Here is a 21093-nt window from a genome sequence, read left to right on the forward strand (position 1 = left end):
GAGCTTCTGGCGTATGGACACTGTTGGCATAGACTTTCTTCCCGGTTCCGCCTTTGAGGCCTCCTGGAAGGCACGGAATAGTGTAATCTAATACATTTCTATGGTTAGTTTCACCATCTCGTCATTGGGGCGTGTTATCAAGGTCAAATGCGTATGTGAAGCGGTCAACAACAACACATCAAAGTGGGAACTCGGCGGTGTAATCCAGAAACTGGGGTGGCGTCCTCAACGAGGCATTGGCACTCCCAAAGTAATATTATTAGTAGCAAAGGTCCTTCCTTGGCTTTTTAGGAGTTGTGGCAAATTCGTGCATTCATGCCCAACCCAACCCGATGGATGATCTTCAATCAACACCATGCGAGAGCAAAATGTATATTCCCGGATAGTGCGGAACATGATCTTCCAGTTCCCAGACGTAGATCTAAACCTTCGCAGAGCTTCGTAGGGCTGCAGCAAGTTTTCGATCTCAAAGGCCATAGCTTCCTTGCTGCAAGCATAAACTCGGTGGTCTAAACCTTGATGCCTGGTCGGTGCATCTCTGAATAGCTGCAACACCCGTAACAACCATTGCGAACCTTCTTCAGCTCTCGCATATTCTACGCCAAGCCAACTCTGGCAGACATGCATTTCGGCTCCCGTTTCCCTAGAATAGCCCCGGGCGCCACGACCAACAACAAACAACAAGGCCGAAGCCCGCTAGGGGACGGTCATCCGGCATCCGGGGGGAGGGCCAAAAGGGTTCTCTATGGTGTTTAACTGGACCTCAGCACCCCGTTAGAAGCCTAGGTTCCCCTCGGAGACAGCCGTTAGGCGCTACCCTTAGCAAAAACGGGCATACAAGTCCCGCCGGTCACACGCCTCGCCTCGCCTCACCGAGAGGGGTGCAGCCTTTGTATTTCACCTCCCACGCGATGAGACTTGATTGAGAGGAGGGGTTTTGAGTTTCAACAGCGTCTTGAGTAAAGTCGCATCCATCAACTTCGGGAGTCGATGTGCCGGATGAGCACGGTAGATGATTCAAGCTCGGTATGACGATGGCCGATGACGAGGCGTGAACTCACAGCATCCTTGAAAGGGCATCATGACCGTTCAAACTTATGTCGGTAAAAAAGCATGTCCCGAACTGCGCACCCCCGAGCCGTGCTTCAACGGCCGAAACTCAATCCCACGACGAGACGCTTTGACGATTCGCCACTCCTCTCACGGGCAACCGACGGTGGAATTATCTCGTTATTTGCAAAGCAAGTATTCTCTCTTGTCTTTGCGGTTTGAGACAAGTTTGCCTCAAAAAGACAGCGATCGTCAAAGGGGGACCCTTTGAGGGCGGCATTTCCCATCCAAGCGAATACGGAGACAACTCCATCGCCAATGGCATTGCCACCTCAAGTTCCCAATTCATGCAACCCGCTCCTGTCGAATCGAACCCCCATCCCCTCAAAGAAGGGAAGGGAAGGGAAGGCAGTTGAGAAAATCTGACAAGTGACGGCGGTGGTGTGATTGCGAATAACTCGCATGGCACCTGGGAAACCTTATTCTCGCCTCGCTAGGCCAACCAACCCCAGTGATCTTCATCACGGGCATGCCGCAATCTGCGGCAGCTCAAGACGACGCCGGGGCCATGGTCCAAAGGCCTTGTCCATGACCATGTCCATCACCCATATGGAATGGAATGGGCATGGCATGGCATGGTATGTATGGGGCAGGTTAGCTGACAAAGGGTCCAAAGTCAAGGTCAAGCAAGACCCAAGTCCCAAGGTCCATCCAGTCGATGAAATGGCCCACGGGCTTCAAGGGGGGTGTTGATCCGGGAATATCCAAGGGTCCGAAATGCCGGGGGGCGCAGGCAGTGTTACCAATCCAGTCCGCTTCAGTCCCAGGCCATGAAACACGCGCGCGCGCAACGATTAAGCTTTCGCCGACGGCGTGGCCACGATGTTGTTTGGTCCAGAGCTTCACGTCGGTGGAGCCTCCTGTTCCCACTGAAGCCGTTGTCTCGGGACATTTTCTTGGGAGGATCTTGATGCCCAACACAACACCAAGGAGAGCCAAGGTCAGGGAGTCAAGGGGGGGGCATCGAGGTTTGATCTAGACGATCAAGGGCAAAACTCCATCTGACATGGCTTTTTGGTCCAGACCATCAAACCGCCATCTGAAATTCCCATCCCCTTTTTTCAGTAAGACAGAGAAAAGAAAAAAAGAACGCAGAAGTGATGGCGTGCACACCCATGTCCAGCCCCCCGAGGCACGTTTTTGTACCCAGGAATGCAACGCTCACCCTCCATGACGAGACAAGGAGAGAAAGCAAAGACCATAACAAGCTGGGCTGTTTACGAAATTCCTCGCCTGGTAGCCAGGCTGCGTCATCTCGCCAATCCCAACTGACCGGTACCGCCGTCTTTGGTGCGAGACAAGGACCTCGCAATGACCAGGGGTTCGCGTTCGAGTTGGCACTCAATGCCCACCGATCAACGGTAAATGATGGCGCACAATAGCTGGGGGCTTGTCGATGGGCATTTTCTCCGTCGGCCGAGAGCTCCCCAATCGAATCGCCCCTGAGCAAGGTCGGGTCGTCTGTCAAAGAGCATCCATCATGGTGATGGCCCGAGGGCGTGCAGACAGAACATCAAGGGTCAGAGTGTGTGAGTGACCAGGGCGTCTTCTCGACTGCCTGAAACAACGACTTGGGGGCTCCTTTGTTGAAACGTTCTTCCGCGTCGCTCCGACATGCGGAGCCGGAGTCAACGGCCGACGTTGCAATCCAATGTCGCTTCCATTGCCCGCAAACTGCTACCGTACTGTTGCCATCCAACTGCTGCTAACCTATACCTCGATATCGCGTAGATGAGGGTTATCAACTTTCCCTTCTAGATCGTTGTCGCTCTCTGGTGTGCCTGTGTATCGCACAGCCTCTGTCTGGCGGCCTAAGGGCAGTCCAGTCTCCCAAATCGAGTCATAATCTGCGTTTGTTCCTCGTTCATTCGCCCAAGCCATCAGCCGCTTCCTTAACCCCGGGCCACTAAGTCTTGATCCTTGTGAACGGTCTTCTGCGCTCCAGGGTATTAGTTGATATCTCTCACGGCTGTACCTACCATTTGAGGCGCGACTTCGCGGTGCGTGTTGCTTGGCCTAGACATTGATTGTAAAGCCACCACGGTGTCGCTGCGAACAGACAATCGCCTGACTGTGACGTTCAAGTTATTATATCCTAGGGAGGTCCAGAACCTTTTGACTCCCGTCATTCATGACCATGTCCCATCCAACCCTCACGTGAAGCTCCTCCCGCAGGCATCACGCAGTAGTGGTGGACGCCGGCAGACTGATTAGTCCGCCCATGACCCGATAGCATATGCAGCCAGAGATGCCGGCCGGCGGGGGGTTGTCAACCTGTTTGACGGGCGCCCTGAAGTCGTAGCTGTCTTGCTAATTTCTTACCAAGTCTGGGGTCGACAGGTGCAAATCCCATAGGTTGCCTGAGCGGGAGAGCGAGTGTGTGTGTGTGTGTGTGTATCATGGGCTCTCCATCGCGCTTCCAGCGGCAGAGTTTTCTGATCTCGACATCGACTCAGAAAACTCCTGTAGCCTGGGCCACACCAGTGGAATAACCGAAGGCCTCCCAGTTCGAGGCCCTGCGAGAATTGCATCGTTGCTCCATCTGCCAGCTGCACGTCTTGTCGATACCGCGTCGTAGGCTTGCTGTCAAAGAGCGGTCTGCATCAACTAGCCTAGTGCCGTATACTGAAGAAATCCATCCGCCAGACGGCGTGTCTAGAGATGCCCCAGAGACGCCTTTGCGAAGCAATATTCCTCAGTATCCCGTGTCTGCGTCCTTGATGCATCCTGCGTCAGTGTGGCTGCAGTATCAGCCATCTGTTGTCGATGTGACGCTCGGCAGTGAAAAGGCCGAGCCAATTTCCCGCACGCATCCATCTCCAACAACCTTCGGTTTACCGGATCGTCCTTGTTTTCTCTTTTGTTGTCTCTTCTTCTTCTCTCCAACTCAACCCAACGCCTCGGAAACTAATTCATGGCTGGTCTAGGGCCGACCCGCCCACGGTTTCCATCCTGTTCCCCGGCTGTGGCGGATTCAGAGTGCGACTAACGCGAACCTTGACCTGCTTGGCGGAGTTGAAGCAGGATTCGAATGCCTTCCCCGTCGTTGCCAACATCGAGAAAAAGCAACATGTCAAATGAGCTGCCATTACCCTGGTCGCCTCGACGTGGAGTCGGTGGGTTTGGCCCAGCTGTCTACCAGGGCGTCGACTCCAGGAGAAGGGTTCGGCACGGCTCGGTTCCGCAGAGCAGCTGGATCAACAGACAGGAGGTGTCTGGCGAGGCCGACTGTCGGCCTGATCAAAAGGATTCGTCCGAGGCAACGCCGCCTCGGCTGGATATGCAACAAGGCTGCAGAAGGCGGAATCGTTGCAACGTTCAAGGCGTAACCCCAGACATGGTGGCTTCGAGGCGTGCCTCTGCACTCCCCACAACGGCGCAGTGAGCTCGATCTTCAAGATCGCGTCCTGCACGTCCATGGCCAGCTGCCGCGTCGGCGGAGTGTGTGTTGTTGATACCTGCCTGAATGGATGTGAGACCTCAAAACACCAAGCCTTTTGTGACAATGCCGTACGCATAAACTTGCCAAATCTGATAACTGATGCTTGATACCCTTGCAACCGTTCATGACCATGTTGGCGTTTGACGAGCGGGAGGGAACCAGACAACCGGCCGGGGCTATCATGCTTGAAGCAGAACATCCCGAGGCCCGAGCCCGCGTCCTGGGAACCAGAGACACGCAGCTGGGACGCCTGTGATTGGTCGGAATCTCGCCAAGAACGGGCTTATTGGCTTGGCATGGCTTTGGCGACTGCGGCCTGCTCAACCCCGAGCCAGGTTCTTTGGGCTAAAGAAGCTGGGTTCTGGACGGAGGCGTCACGACCAGGGAGCTGGAACCGATGAAAAATGAAAACAACGTCGTCAAGGCCGTGCTGAGCCTTGTTTGATGAGTGAGGGTCGTTGATATCCTCTGTGGACAATGCGTCGAAACCGCACGTCGAATAGCAGAGTGCATCGACGGCATGTCGACACCGGGGGATGCTGCTAGGGCCCGGCGGACTGAGACGACGCGCCGGGGCGTAGAAAGGATTGCTTCCAATCTCGTTCTAAAGCCAACCAGTCGGTAAGAGCTAGAAGGCTCGTAGACGAGACCAAGAGCTCATCCCCTGGCACTCATTTGCCCCCAAGTCACAGCAGCACCGGGACTTGCAGGGCTGATTGGATAGCGGTGTAGTAGCCGTCTACAGACGGCGTCGGCTCAATGTGGAGATGGGGTGAAGTGGAAATTATTCCAGAAGGCGACCTGGTTGGATGCATCGTGTTGCTAGCGGACCTTGATCATGACGCCGTGAGCACCATGTTTCTCTCCCTGAGGACAACCCTGGCCTGGTCCGTACGGTACGGTAATTCTTAGTCAGTCAGTCGGCTGGATGAATATCGCAACATCGAGGGAACTCGGGATGTGGGCATAGCCGGGCGCCCTGGCCAAGTCCCCAAGCACAAGCAGATGCCAAATGCAAATGGATGGGCGTCGGGGAGTCGGTCTGGCTTGATTGGTGGGAATGGGGATGCCTGACAGCAAGGTCCGCAGAAAGACCCGGCTCAAACTCGTAGCCATGTCGAAACTTGTTCACCGGTTCCTGCATTGGGAAAGCAACGTGGCTGTAACGGCTGAATGGCTTCCTGCGACTCGACGTCCAGCGCCGAACCAGTCAAAGGTGCTGGTGGTGGTGAGAAGGAGGAGGAGTAGGAGCAGCGTGATGCGCGTGCCAGTGCGAGTGCCCTTGCGTGCGTTTGGAGTGTCGCATCTCCTGTGCCATGCCCTCTGGGTGCATCTCCTTGTAGATGGCTAATCTCAGATGCTGTCCCAGCTGCCGACGACATCCATCGTGACAAACTGACGGGGCTGGCTGGGGGTTCAGAGATGGCAAATGTGGGCGGTCTCGCGCTGTCAAAACTCTGGCTGTACCAGAACAGGAGTGGCGGGCAGACAGGGCACTCGGCAGACTGACGACCTAAGACGTGAGAAGCTGCTGCCGGCATTCGGCCCACGTGCGAGGTGGAGCTGGCGCCAAAGCAGTCCATGTTTATCTGGCGGAGATGGGGTGATTTCTTCATCTTTGAGGGTTCATCTGACCGACGCTTCTGCAGCAGGTTTACAGGCCCGATTTCGAACAGAGTGATTCTCCGACTTTGTGAGACAGACGGCAGTGGTCTCTTTTGCCAACGGAACGGTACGGTACTTGGGGCTCCACGGCCAGGGCATACGAGGATGGCGTCACCGCCGCAGGCGTCTGTGACCATGGATACGAATCCCAACTTGCCGGCGACGTCTGGAACGGTGGAAGACGCTCGGCTGATCCTGGCAGACGGTGGGTCAGACATGTCGCCCATTCTCCCAGGGCCAACCTGGAGATATCTGCTCACAGATGTCAGGGCGACATGCTGCGATTGGTGAAGGACAATACGGTAACTCTTTTGTTGGCGCGTGTAATATCGAGCTGCAGATGCGAGCCATTTGCGAGAGAAAAAAAATTGTTTCCTGCACTCGTAATGCATTGACGTGGGTTGTCTTTTGGGTCCATCACCGCTCTGACTTTTGGGACAAGCGGCAATGCCGGTATGAATGGTAACAGAAATATGACCCTTGCACGCCGCGGCATGAGAGAACATGTAATGTATCTGTACGGAGCACCCCGATTGACCTCGGGCCCAGTCAATCGAGCCATGGCAGCCAGCAATCGGCGATGGGAGGTGTGAAGACAATGCGCGTCCCTTGATCGCCCCAGGAAGCACAGCAGGCCGAGGTTGACTTGCACAAGACAAGACAGTGAATACTACTGGCCATGGCGATCCGAACTGTAGAGTTGCACGTCCAAAGTCTCGGCTACTCAAATTGGTGGTCCGTCAACCCGTTCTGGGAAGTCGGCCATGTCGATCGTGAGAGGAGGGGCTCGGTGAAGGATCCCACGTGCCCGACGGCCCGTCTGTCGGGTGATGCCATTTACTCCCATCCAACGGAGGGTGATTTAGATGGGAGGTGATGGTGGCTCTCCGAGGTGGTGTTGTTCTGTCGTCGGGTGCTTCCCTTGGTGGTGGGGACCTGACAAGACGAGAAAGCCAGGGCGTCAAAGGATCGAATGGCCCTTAAGGGTTCTCAAGGGTGACGGACCTCAATCTCACCGGGGTGTTTTTGGATGGAAGTCTTGAGGCTGGCTGCCTGAGGGCGTGGACTGGTAATGGCGGGCAGCAAGCACAGCACAGCACATTCATTGTGTGGAGCAGCACCAGTGAATGACTCCATTGGCGGCTCCGCCCTGGGACAGAATATTGCTGCGCAACGCATTGCGGTGAGTAATAAGGCGCCGTGCTGTGCTGTGAAGATGTGCTGTAACCTGACACACGGGTTACACACTGATGAGTGGATTGAGTGCCGGCGGTAATGGTGTCGACTTTGAATGGGTACTTTACTTGATCAGTGGTGGAGTGAAAAGACGGGTTCTAAGCTTCCATTTTTTTCTGCCTCGTGGTGGATGACGGCCCGTGAGAGGGCGTTGCTGGAGCGGGTAACGCAGCACACGATCCTTTCAACTCTTTTTTTTTTTTCTGTTGCTCTGCCGGCGGTGACAAGTTGGCCCTTGGCTTCCAGATCAATCCATTGTTTCTGCATGGATGCAAGGGCAAGAGGGGAAAAAAATCTTGACCTTGCAAAACGGCAGGGCTGTTGGTTCATCTATCAGACAGGCACAGGCAGTATTCGTTCTCGGCCGTTTAGGCCTGGGCGAGTCATGGAAATGAATGCCCTTCAGGGTCTTGGTAATGGATAACGGTTCAGGTCAGCTCCTGGCCACAGGCTTCCATTCCAAATCAATCCAATCCATCCTCACTTCGCCGACGCCGAAGCTGCGAGGCTCGTAGGTTGGTCTGTGTCACCCCCTTCGAGGGTCCGTAGTCCATGAGAAGGGGACTGGAACTTTTTTGGTCGACGGGTCTCGCTCCCAGTAGATTGCAACTAGAGGAGCTGGAGCAGAGCGGTTGCCCCGGCTGGTTGCATACCCACACAATCAATACCTGCATATCTCTGTAATAAGGCCAGACACCCTCTCACCCTCCACCAAAGCCCACATCTCACTCCCTCCGCTCTTCAGCTCAACCCCAGACCCCTGTTTCTTCTTAATTTTTTTCTTGCCTGCAAAGAAGAAAAAAAGACTTGACCCACGCACCTCGAGGCACACCGCACACCCCCCTCCCCCTGCCCATCTACGCCTCCGCTAGCAGGGGGGTCAGGTCCTCTTTTGGGTCTCGTTGCGGACGGGACCTCTGGCACACACTCTTTCGCAGGCCGCCCAGACGTACCGACCGCACTGCTGGCTGTGGTGTGCGTCTTGTGCTTTGGTGCTCTGGCTATTCTAGCATCGCTTTCGCTTTTCAGACCAGGTCCTTGTCCAGACTCCATTCTGGTGGGCTGTCAACAGGGGTCATGGAGGGTCTGGGACTCGTTTTTGGTGGCTCTCGACTTATAATAAACAACCTTGAGCCCGTCCAGCAACAATAGCGGCCTTTCTCACCCCGTCTCTAGGGATTCAATGACTAGCTTCGGTTCCGTTGTTTTGGGTCCATCTCGTCTTTAAATACTCTTCAACCTCCCTTCGACACCGTTGACGTCGACGTTGCAGCGTGTTGTCATTGTCCTTCCAATTTCAACCTTATCACCGCCATTGACACTGCCCGGCATCAACTCTTACCTCGCCACTACTCTACCCCACGACCGTCTGACCCGGGTCTATATATCTCAACACCGCCCGACTGTTTCAGTAGCGTCTTGATACTCGACAAAATCATTCATTCTTGATCGATCTTTACGTCCCTTCTTCACCATGTGCAACTACATCTACGTAAGTTGGGCGACTGGCAATGGAAATCCTTGGTCATGGCCATGACAAGGATCATACGCAAAAGAGTCAGGCAAGGGTTCGTGACTAACAACCATCCTCTATTCAGAAGGAGCTGAGCTGCCAGCACCACTACCACTTGGTAGAGTCATGGTGCCCCAAGTACATCGAGACCGAGCGTCGATGCCCGCCCACTATCGTGAGCAAGCAGTACTGGTGAGTCAACGCGGAACCCGCACATTAGTCTACATGAGTCGTTGCTAACGGTTCACCGATAGGGGTGACGACATTTGCGGTATGTCTCAATCTTTTCTAAGGCCGAGCGGAACCATCCTCTCCACCGACGGGACCATTGTTAGGGTGATGCATCATACTAACTAGTTACCCAGCCGCCTGCCGCGAGCGCCAGCAGCCAAGCAACCACCCGTGGGCAAAACTCATCCAGCGTCCCGAGTCACGCATGTCCTACTCTGCCCAACAAGTCCCAGCGCAATGAGTGCGCTTCACGTTACGGGTCGGTAACCATCGAGGCATATCGCGACGCCCTCACGATGCCGCCAGCCGGCCCGCGTTCCTCATCGAGGCGGCACCACTCTATACTCCCCCACACCCGATCCGATATGATATCGATAATCCGGCTTCTCGGGTGACTTGAAACATGAAGACAACCCTCATCTCCCTCTTTCGGCAGCGCCGACCTGCACAGCAGATGGTGTATCTGCAGGCGTTTACGCCAAGTGCACTGTATCCAATTCTTGACTGGCCGACCCCACCTTCGGCCCATGCGGATGCGGATGCGCGAGAGGGACAGATGAGAGGCTACACGACGGTATTCAACGTGGAACAACGATTACAGTACCGAAAACCGCAAAAAACAGGAGAAAAATCTTTGATGCAAAATCCGGAATTGTCAGGGCGCTGGAGGAAATTTGTCGTTTTTTTATTGTTCGTCCCAAGGTGGATAAGAATTGGCTCTTTGGGTGCAAACCTACCTCGGCCGGTGGTTTACTCCTCTTTTCCTCGCTTACAGAGGAGGGTGTTGATGCTGTGGTACCTTTTTGGGAGGTTGAGCGTCGATCAGCAGAAGCTGGGGACTGGGGGAGCTTCTGGAGCTGGAGCTGGGAGCTGGGGGCGGCTGATGGGGGACGCAGAGCAGTGCGTTTTGCCACAGACCAGGATGGAGGGCCATCCATGGATGGCACATCTCGATGGGCACAAAGGCACCCTCCGACACCCTCATGATGAGCGCCGCATCCAGTATCTCCACCTCGGCATTGGACGCCACCCCAGCCCCAGGCGCTTTGGCAGTCCTGTCGAGATGCCTGCTTGAGGTGGGATGACCACGACTGGAAGCCCATCTTGCGTGGGACAGGCATGATACACGAAGCTTCATCAACCCTGTTCCTTGAGGAGACGAGAGACGAAAGAGAGAAGAAGGGGGATCAAATCACACCGGCAAGAGAGGGAGCTTTTTTTCGACGCGTTTTTTTTTTATTTTGTCTTACTAACTGCATGGCTGGAAATGAGCATTTTACGGGATGGAAAGATATCATTGGGCTTGGAAACCTCACATATACTTACTCTGCACTCCGTGGCATGGCGTTATCATCGTTTTTGCCGCGCTTCAATGGGCGGGACGGGATAGGAACTTTTAGGAAATTGGAGGGAAACCCGACATCGGGGGATGGATGGATGGGGGGGAGGGCTTGGATGGATGGATCATTACTTTGCCAATTACCTTACTGACCACAGCTGACTAGCTTGCATACTGTTTGGCGCATGATGAAATTATTAGAATATATTGCTTGAATTTTCTCCATCTTTTCTGAAGCTTCTGTGATGTCTGGTTTTGGCTACTGCGCGTTGAAGTGGTCATGACGCCCAGCGCGCGGCAATGTCAAGGGAAAAGCCATGATGCTGCACAGGCACTCACTCACTCCACCATCATAGACACACACTCCAACTCCTTCAAATTCCGCGCCAAAGCTGCAAGAAACGTCGTTGGCCGCTCACATGCAATTTCCCCCACGAAACTAAACAAAAATACCATCCGGGTGCACGCCATTTCCTTTCCCACATCCCGAGCGAGATACCGAAGACGCGAAGAAAAAGGCGAGAAGGCGTTCACACGGGAACACCGTTTTGAGAGAGAGGGGGGGCTGACTAGGTTGGTTTAGAACCCGCTCCGGCCCGTCAAGGCTAGGTAGTCATCCCGCTCTCGTTCTTTTTCGACTGCCGGGGAGTTTGTTGGTTCTAGCGAATTTCTGAACTTTCCGAAATCCCACGTGTGGCAAAAACTAATCATAGATGGAGTATCCATCCGCTCACCGAGATTGGGGAGGGTTTTCTGGTGTTGAGATAAATCCTCGGTATCCATGACCGGAAAGACGTGGGATGGAGAGAGAGACATGATGGGCTCAAGAGTGTGCTCGAGCGTTGTGGGTTTTGGTCTTCCACTTTTGGAGCTTTGTCTCATCCTTCTATCCCGTTTCTGGAAGTGTGGGATTTTCATCATTTGTGCTTGATCAACAAGTATCATCCAAAGAGGTAGGTAGATATTGAGTCAAGTAAGACATAGAGGTGTATCTTATCACCGCATCCATTATCATGCCATGATCAACCATCCAATCTCACCTCAAATCCTCCTCCCTCTTCTCCCCTTCTCCTCAACCTATACGACCAAATACTCACTCCCCACGTTTTTCTTCCTCTTCGACTGTTGACAAACCCTCCCACCATCTTTTGAGCCGACGCTACTGCACCGCGCCGCCAGCAAGGTCCCCCTGCAAGGTCTTGAGACCGAAGAGAGGAACAAGGAAAAGGGCAGCGCGTTTGCCAAGGTTTCCTCGTTTCCTTTCCTTCTGTGGCTTTTGTCATTGCTTTTTTTACTACTGCGTGCTGGGTGATTCGTGCAGAATGCATGCAAGCCACAATGCGCTCTACGGTAGTTGTCTCTTTTCACAACCCGGACTTGTCATGTTAGCTGTTCCGCTCGGTGTCTCTGGTGGAACAGCCTCTTGACCGGCATTCTTCGGGTTTATCAATCTGATAATGTTGAGCAAAAAAAGAGATCGTCGGCGCATGCCGCCATGATTGTTAGCTAAACATTTCTCTGCAAGGCATTTTCCTTGGAGAATGATGAAGCAAGTGACGAAAGGTGACAAGTGAGACAACAACGCTTGGCTGGCAGCAATCCTTCATCAAGGCCCTGCGTCTGTGAAACCGCCCTTCTTGTTGTTTGCCCATGTCTTTTTTTGCCCCCCTTCGCAAAGCGCGGCTACCAAATCCAAACAAAAACCAATATTTTTTTCACCGCTCGTAAACGCATCTCTAATCACCCAACAGACTGGGGTGCCAACAACATCGGAGGTCGGCGACCCGGTGATAAGAACGAGACCGAGCTGACTTGTTCACCGACGCTTCACTCAGCCAGCCCTTGCATCCTTCAGGCAAGTAAGTATCTGCTGGCGCTCGAGACAGCCTCACACGACCGCACGTGCGCTGCTGGCGGCGCCAAATCACCGCCCTGGTTCGCGTTTGGTCGTAAAAACGCCCAGACGGGATGAGGATGGGGCATGTATTGTCCCCGCCGGTTTTCTCGGCGCTGCCCTCAACGGCGTCGGGTTGCTTGCCACGTCGAGTAGGCGGGTAACGTAGTTTAGACCTTACAGAGTAGAAAACTTATCACGTACGAGTTTCCAGGGTCACGGGGGCTCAAAAAAGGTTCAATAATGGGTTACGATCTCGCAGAGATGGCGACGTGGGGTGCATGTAAATGTCTTGACGTGGGAGAGAGACATGATGGTCTCGGGATTGTGGGCGGCAGGGCGCACTCGGTACTGTATTGATAGGCTCATGAGATGGCTTCATTCAAAGGGAACCCTGATGAGGCTGAAGCTGAGGATGGGGGGCGGATATTGATTGTGAATGAAGGGGGTGAAGAAGACGGAGATGCATCGTTCGTTCGCGCCATTGCATCTCCGGTGGTTGTGCTGTTTATCAAAAAGTGTACCCATACCGACAAGCTGGGACGGCACCCATGTAATGACGAACCCGGCACTGTAAATCATCACGCAAATCTTTTTTTCCCTTCCTTTCCTTCCCCCCCGTCTCATGGGATCGTCTGATTGTTCCCTGAAAGTAGAAGCCCACTCTTGGGTCCTCGTCACACGCCAGCCCTACCACGGCCGATTCCACTTCCTTATCAGGACTCTTCCCCATTTACTACCATTTTGTTTCCAAAGGACCCTTTGATTACCATCTCCCACCCTCTAACCTGGCCGATTTGACAAATTTCCAAGGATCCAGACACACCTGAAAGGTAGTTCCTTCTCGGCCGGTGTGCTCGGGCCAGGTCCGGTCAGTTTCATCACAAGTTCGCGCAGTCCCCCCCTCCCCCATCACATCGGAGGAGTTTACCTTGCAGAGATTCGCCCAGGATGGCCTCAAGCTTGGCGGTTGCATTTGCCAGCCGCCGAAAGGGCTGTGATGGGATTAAACCCAGATGCCGCAATGCGACGACCACTTCACCTTCTGGTGGGTGGTATCACGTCGAACCCTCATCCATGCAAGGATCATGGCTGTTCAGGAACAGGAGTTTAGAGGGGGCAACACCAGACGAAGACAACGACAACAACATCAAGAAACGGCCTTCAATGGACTTGTCCGAAACCAACACCCGGAACTCTATTTCGTCATCTCCCAGTGCCCTATCATCATGCGAACACGGTTCATCAGACGACCTTGATAGACGCGGGCGGACCAGCAATTATCGCCCAGTAGCCTCCCACGTGTTGTGCGTTGCCGGAGCCTGGGACCCCACGCGGGTCTGGTGATGGCAACCTTGTCCCCGGGCGTGGGATGCTGGTGATAGCGAGTCCTCCCATTACGTTCCGAATTGGCGGAATCTCGGGTGCCTGGGCACATGAGATGGATGAGAAACGCTATCCAAGATGGCTTGCAGTCGACTGCGACGCTCACAAACAATGTCATACGTTAGGTCGACGTACGGGCAAATAAGCGAAGCGTTCGATTCAGCAAAACGGTTGGTCGTCCATCACTCACCAAAGCACGACGGCAAGACTCCCCGCTAGGATTCTACCCCGACAGGCTTGCTCTACGGAGATGAAATGTCACGGCCGATACCACATTCCCAAATCCAGAAGCAACCCGTACGTACGTGACGCCGGCGTCGCGTGCTGGCCTGGCCTACCCCACAGGAGACCGCTCACCGGTATGGAAACCCTGCATACTGGGGAGTCCAATTGCAGCGCTGTTCACCGAGGCGCGACCCAGTATCCGCGGCAAAGGAAATAAAACAGGGTCGCTCCCAACACACCTGCTCGATTCAGAGATGATGTCGCATGCCCTGTGACGAAGGGTAGAGGCGCACCCGACGGGCCGTGGCGCAGTTGGAGGAAGAGTCGTGTGGTTGGAGATATGGTTTGCCATTGGGTTCTCACACACACACACACACACACTTCTCTCTCGCTTCCAAGTGTGTAAGCCCGGGTATTCCTGGCCGTATGAGGGGAAAACATGGCCCCCAGTATTATGGCGTATACTGGGTCAAGAAACGAGGGACCGTCCTTTTGATAGTCTCGGGTCAGGATTCAGAAGGGTTCTCGGGGTGAGGGGAGGGGGTGCATGATCAAGTGCACTTCATGGCGAGTAGCGAACGAGTTCGTGCCAACCCAAGACCCAAGCGCCCTAGGATTCGGAATCATGAGCGTCTCGTCGGGGCATTGCGAGAGTCAAGACCAATGCCAAAGCTGGCAATGCAAGCAAGGTAGAACCTTTCAAGGGCCCCCCTTCCCCCTCGTTGTTTGATGAATCATAGAGTCGCATCACGAACAATATCCGGGCCTTCTCTCATCATGTATTAACCCGGATGTTTTGCCTCTGGTGGTGGGTGTTGGCATTTGACAGGTTTGACAGCTCTCCACGCTGACGCCAGAGCTGCCCCCCTCCAGGATCAGGGGGAGGGGAAGAAGTCGATCCTGCTTAGTTGCATTAGCGCATTCGCATAGCAACCCTCGCAGATGCATAGACCCGTTAGCCGGATACACTCAAACGGTCGGTTTGGAAATCTCCGCCGAGGCCATCCTATTTCCTAAACCGTCCTCTTGCAGAACTTCCTCACACCCTTCATCCATGGAACTGCTACCCCCAGGGCCGAACTTTTTTGTGCTCATCTGCCCACATCGGGTCAGTTTCGATTTCAAAAAGAAGAAAGGCCCGATGCCCGTTTTCCCAAACGAGGACGTTGCGTTGTTTTGCCCTGTTCCTTTCGACCCACGGAGATTTTTTTTCTCTTGTCAAACACAAGATGCCTGATGCCTGATACCACACTCTCGCCAAGCACGGTGTCATGATCATGGGAGAGTTCCTGTGTATTATCTTCACGCCCCTGGAAAGCGTCCTGCCAAAAAAAGACTCTGATGTTTATCTGCCTACGCCTGATTCCTCTCACACATCGGTCATGACCTCCGGACAAATCTCGCTCGACTTGGGGGACAGGTTCCATGACAAGGACCAGACCGGGATGAAACATGACGAGCCTGACGCTATCCGACGGTTCTTATGTCAGGACTGCAATGCATGCTCTAGCAGTTCCCCTTCTCCACGATTTGTCCCACCCCTGACAGGTTCCAGAAGTCTCTCCCCCCTGGCGTTGCCATGCCTTGCACCCGCACAAGCCCGCGAGCATGTGACTTTTGCTCTGGATGGCGTCTCTCTAACAGGCGCCCTGCGTTTTACGTTTATTGGCTCCTCTCATTTTGGATCAGGGCCTCTGCAAGCAAGGCTAACGCGTGACGGGACCAACAGCTTGTGCAAATGTCTCGGATGATGAACCTCACGGTCAAAGATATACGCAACCCCAGTTCAGGATAAAGTCTGAGCCAACAGTCTCCTTCCCAACGAAGGAAATGAGACGAGAATGCAAGGCCTCGAACCAACATCTTGGCCAACACGGAAGGTGCAACAGGTGCAAGTGCATGCGTGTGCGCACACTTTCACTCCAAGGATCGAGATCCCGTGCCCTTGCCGCAACGTGTGTTGTTTGCTTCTCTTTTGTTACCGACAGGCTGGATCATGTTCTCATTGGCGAATCTCGGCGGACTTTTTTTCCTTTTTTTTTTCTGTTGGTCGTCATGGCAAGCCAAGTTTCGATGTACGGTTTGCTTGCATGCCTAGACACGATTGGCTTGTTGGCTTGACGGTGTTGGTTCCATCGTCCAATCCCACTCAAGCTAGCATTTGCCCATGCTCATTCAAGTTTCCTTCCCTCTGACCGGGTAAATATGACCTGCGAATTACGGGAGTAATTTGGTGTTGCAACGGTGAGAGCAGATGAAATGAAAGATGTTGGGATCTCCTCGGGGGGACTACTTATCGGGATCGTCATATCTGCTTTCTCTCACACTCCCCTACACCACACATTTTGCCGAGAGTGTTGGTTGCGACTTTATCTGCCGGGGCTATCACATCTCGAAAAGCCACGATCCGGCTCTCACTGCGGATATGGAGTGACATTCTCCGCGGCGGCGCTAGAGGAGTGATCGCTGCAAGAGGGACGCATGATGAGCGTCCAACCGCCACAAGCTTCGATTGAGAGAAAGAGGGCTGGCTGAGTTGACGCAATCTCGATCTTCACGGGCAACCACCGTCAGCCTCTAATTGGATGCTCAACCGGGTCATCCCCCCTACCTCTTGCATTATCAGTCACCAACCATGATTCCGAGATTTCGGATCTGAGGTTGCATCGTTCTGTTCAGTCACAGTGATTCACGCATGCACGGCGCATCACCATGTGCTCTAGTCTTGGCCGCGCGAGATGAAGGTCGAAAAAAACTTGTCACTGGACCTGGGGAGGGCTTGACAAACAGGTCTGATTCCAGCACTGAGGGCGTTATCTGGTCCTGTGATATCGGGCTCATGTATGAATGCAATCAGATGTGTCATTTCTTGCTTTTTATCTATCCATCTCCGGGTGGTTTCCCCTGTTTGAGGGAAATGCAACCAACACGCCGCAGGTAGAGAGTCACAATGGCCAGCTAGCGCGTCTGTTGCGCCGTTTCCTTACTGCTGCTTCTTCTCTACCTCGGCAAACGTCTCTCCAGCCACCACGGTTCCATCAGGCAGGATCCTTTCGGTTGATCGAACATAGGCCAGTAGGAACGGATACAATAGATCACAGACTACCGCAGTGCCAACAAAGAACAGACCCAGGGGATGAAAGACGAAGCCATGCGCCTCTGGCCAGTACCACCAGAGGAGGATGCAGCTGATGGGGAGGCCAAATACTGTGCCGATAAATCGACAAAACCTGGAAGTGACTCTTGATTAGCGCCATTGCAAGACCAAGATTACTGAGGTGTTTTTTTGTTCTTGCTTTCCTCATGACGAGGCGAACAGTCCTTGCTTGTCTGTTTTATCCTTGGCTCATCTCTCACCTGACACGTAATTTGCAGTAGAGTACCATACTGTCGGGTCCAGAGAGGGCGAGACAAGGAAACAAATACAAGCAAGCAGAAGTGTTGAGAGAACAGACGAGACAGCAGATCAAGACACACACCCCTCTGCGTAAAGATGGATATGTGCATGTTTGAACTCACCAGATTGCATAGCTCTGACCACCAGAGTGTCCTCGCTGGAGGAGCATGGCGAGGGCACCAACGCTGAACATCATCTGCGCCACGCCAGCAGACCAAAACGCCAGCTCAGTCGTGTCGCGCGCCTCAAGGCCCTTCCAGTTCTTTCCCCATTTGATGCCGTACCCTCGGTGAGGCTCCTTGAGCCACCACCAAACAAACAGCCCATTGCCGACCAACCCGGCGGCAAACACACCAGCCAGCAGCAGCGGAACATTGCGCGCGACAAGCGGACTGCTCGCAAAGGACCTAGGTGCCGTTTTAAGGGTAGCATAGACGACGGGGATGTCGAACAGGAGCCAGAGCGTGAAGCCAAAGAACTCAATGGGGGCCTCGCAGACGCCGAACGCGTAGACGACCTCCCAGGCGAGGTTGAGGCCGAGGGCGACGAGGGGCGCTGGGGTGTGGCCTGTGGCGAGGGAGCGGCGGACCATGAGGATGTAGGCGAGTAGCCAGAACGTTACTCCTGTTGATAGGCATATCGTTGATGCTGGGACGATCCAGGCCGGTGCTGAGGGAGGGGGGATGTCTGATGAGCCCATGGTGATGGGATGTTGTGACGTTGCCTTTTTTGAGATGGGTTGTCGGTGTGTACTTGATTGGCCAATCCACTCACTCCCGCGTTTCAATTCCCTTCTCCTGTCGCTTCTAATACCGGGAGGTCTTCTAGGGCTGATTGATGGCTGTTGATGAATATTGACAACGTGTATTGATGATCATTGTGTGTGCCGGGATTGCTCGGATGCAGGAACGTAAGACCTGCAGAGGATGCTTGCTGACTACCCTAAACCTCCCTGCGACCCTGCGAGGGAATCCTCGAAGCAAACCATTCCTCCTTATAGGTATCATTTCCTTATTATTTTTCTCAAAGTCCTTGCAAGACTCTACTAAATTCAAAATGTTGGTGTTATTATCGAACTTCCTCCAATCTTGTGTGTGGAAAACACGTTGCCTGGTGCACCGCCATCAGAGAATAGCTTAGAGGAGCATGCTTTTCCGGAGAAGAAAATGAACACTAATACCTCACGACTGATACTTGTTGGTATCCTGCCGGTATTCACATGTTAAGGAAGGGAAAAGAAACAAGTGGCAAGCATGCATCTACCCTTGTGACTTGACGTGTTGAAAGTAGGTGTTTGACAAGTCAGCTTGGCTCATTTGACACGCATCATGCTTTTACGTCTTTCTGCTACTTCAAATATTGCGACGTCATCAAATCACAAAGACATGCCATTTATGAATGTTTGCCGACCATAGCTAAACATGCTCTCTAACATGCCAAATAGTGAAGTTGGTGTCCAATACCCGCTCACGACATACAGTTCGAGGGATAACCACCAAGTCTTTGAGACTACCTCGCGAAGAACATGCATGAACTAACCAGCGTGATCCGGCGATTCAACTGCACGAGTACCTATTCAGGGTTCTTGAGTTTCATGACATTCCAAAGAATTCTCACAAAGTATGTGTCCAGCATCCGTCCCTCCAGCTAGCAAGCATCCACACGATTGTCCCCGTGGCCGACTTGTGATGATTGTTAGAGCAGCATTTTGGGAAACTGGTGACCAGGACTGTCTTTTATAAATGAAGAATAAACCTCATTGCAATGAAACACAGCAGGCCAGCGACGACTGACAGCTTTACTGTCTGAAAACTCTCAGTGATTACAGCGGACGACCTGATCGTACCACCCTTTGAGAGAAGGTATTGTCACCGATTTGGCCCTGGCGAGCGGTTCGCTCAGAAATGCCTGGCATGCAGGTCTGGCGAGCCGAGAACTCTTGCATCGACGTGCGTTCGTCCACGGTCTTCTGGAAACCTTTCTTACGATTGATGTGATGTTGGGAGTATGGACCGGTATGGCTACTGGGTCATTGGTTGGGCAACTTCTGATGAAGATATCGAGGCTATAATAGTTGGGATTTGGATCGATACTTTGAATGTACAGAAAAGCCCTCTTCATTTCTAAACGGCGAGAGATATGGTCTAGGTAAGAGGACCGATGCGTCCCGATGTACAATGCATAATCGGCATGAGTTGAAGACGAGGACCCCGATGATAGGCTGCTTTCGGACTTCTCTGGTACCCAGTCACTCGGCCGATAGAACCATACCAAGGCCGGCTCTCTGCCCCTGCTGCTACAGAAAGAACTACCTGGTTAGTTCTCGCAATAAACAGCCGTATTGAAGTTACGGTATTCTCGGTTCTTGAACCATTGATGGAATATGGTAGTGGGAAATAAGGAAATCCCGTACACCCTTCAGTTGAGCGATGAAAACACCACTTTGAGCGTCCCCATTGTCAGATATGGCGCCAGGAATGACCTCGACAGGCGAGCATCGATGTATAGCATAGGCCAATCTAGATAACCGAGGGCCTTCCGCCTTGAGTGCCCAAACTCGTGTACCCGGCTGCAACATCTCGACGGAGAGCCGGGACAGACGTCCAGAGTTCAGGAGAGTGGCTGCCTCAACAAGAACTGCGCAAACGCTCGCTAATGATATATATAGATCATGTAGGGTTCACGTCGGCAGTGAAGGGCTAGATGTTTGACGCCCTGAGCCATCTAGGTATTCGGCATCCTTGGATGGAGCAGAGGAAACGGGGTGTTTTGGGACACCCCTATCACAATCCAAAGTCATATCCGATACGCCTAGAGGAGGACTCTCAAGTAGTCACCCATCTCTTCTCTTTCAATAGCTAGTATTCGGAGGTGACAAGGGGCCTGACGCTCGAATAAGAGTGTAATAATGAACATTCCAGCGAGTGATGGTTAGAATTCTTAAAGGTGCCTCTACTCAATACTTTGGGTTCTAAACGCTCCATGTGTCGAGCGCTGCAGCTAGACATATTGCCCCCTAGAGAATAGAGCCTAACTCTGAAGTGGCACATCATAGTCGGCACGTCGGACGTCAATTCTACATGTTAGTTCACTAGACTGTCTGCCAAGGGATATAATGGCGAACATAAGGAGCATCTGGATGAGAATGCATAGCCAGCCATCCCTGATGAAGGTTAAGTGCCAATGGCGGCCAAAACAAGAGATCATGGAAGAGGAGACTACGACGCTACCGAGGCTTCGTGTTTCGACCCGGGCTAGTCAGAGTAACACTAGCAACACCCCTTGGGCTTCAGCAGACTTGGGCATGCTATATCTCCAAATAAGAAATGCGTCTTGTCAGTTGTGCATCTCTAATATTTTGGAACGCTTGCGTAGCCGGTAGGATAGGAGGTCCTATGGCAAAAGGTTTTGGGTCCCTTCTTGCAACCGTTCAAGGGTCTCTCCACCCAGCCGCCATCCACGAAGCAGACCCCAACGCGTGCTCCCGGAAAACCCAGCTAGATGATGATTCTTGCCAACGAGATGGGCTTCTATCTCGGAGCATCCAGGGGTTACCTCCATCCGCTTGTGGTTGCGTGGAAGGCATACTGGCTGTTCCCAGCCGCAAGTGGCGGACCACTAAGACCCGCGTCAACACCATATCAACTGAGTAATA

At 53.3% G+C, this 21093-nt stretch overlaps 2 protein-coding genes across 2 annotated transcripts; one reads left to right on the forward strand and one right to left on the reverse strand.

Annotated features, from left to right (window-relative positions):
• Window positions 1–8927: 8927 nt before the first annotated feature.
• On the forward strand, window positions 8928–9438 carry NCS54_01076500 (Hypothetical protein; the record flags this gene model as incomplete). Its single annotated transcript, XM_053156061.1, has 4 exons — window positions 8928–8945; window positions 9052–9158; window positions 9221–9237; window positions 9332–9438. The coding sequence occupies 4 exons, from the start codon at window positions 8928–8930 to the stop codon at window positions 9436–9438; spliced, it is 249 nt and encodes an 82-aa protein (XP_053012036.1).
• A 7586-nt stretch (window positions 9439–17024) lies between these two features.
• Window positions 17025–18297, reverse strand: NCS54_01076600 (Hypothetical protein; the record flags this gene model as incomplete). Its single annotated transcript, XM_053156062.1, has 2 exons — window positions 17561–18297; window positions 17025–17271 (listed from the first exon to the last, which is right to left on the reverse strand). The coding sequence occupies exons 1-2, from the start codon at window positions 18136–18138 to the stop codon at window positions 17025–17027; spliced, it is 825 nt and encodes a 274-aa protein (XP_053012037.1). The 5' UTR covers window positions 18139–18297.
• Between the last annotated feature and the right edge of the window lie 2796 nt (window positions 18298–21093).

The sequence above is a fragment of the Fusarium falciforme genome, chromosome 8 (genome assembly GCF_026873545.1).
Source record: "Fusarium falciforme chromosome 8, complete sequence".
Lineage (NCBI taxonomy): Eukaryota > Fungi > Ascomycota > Sordariomycetes > Hypocreales > Nectriaceae > Fusarium > Fusarium falciforme.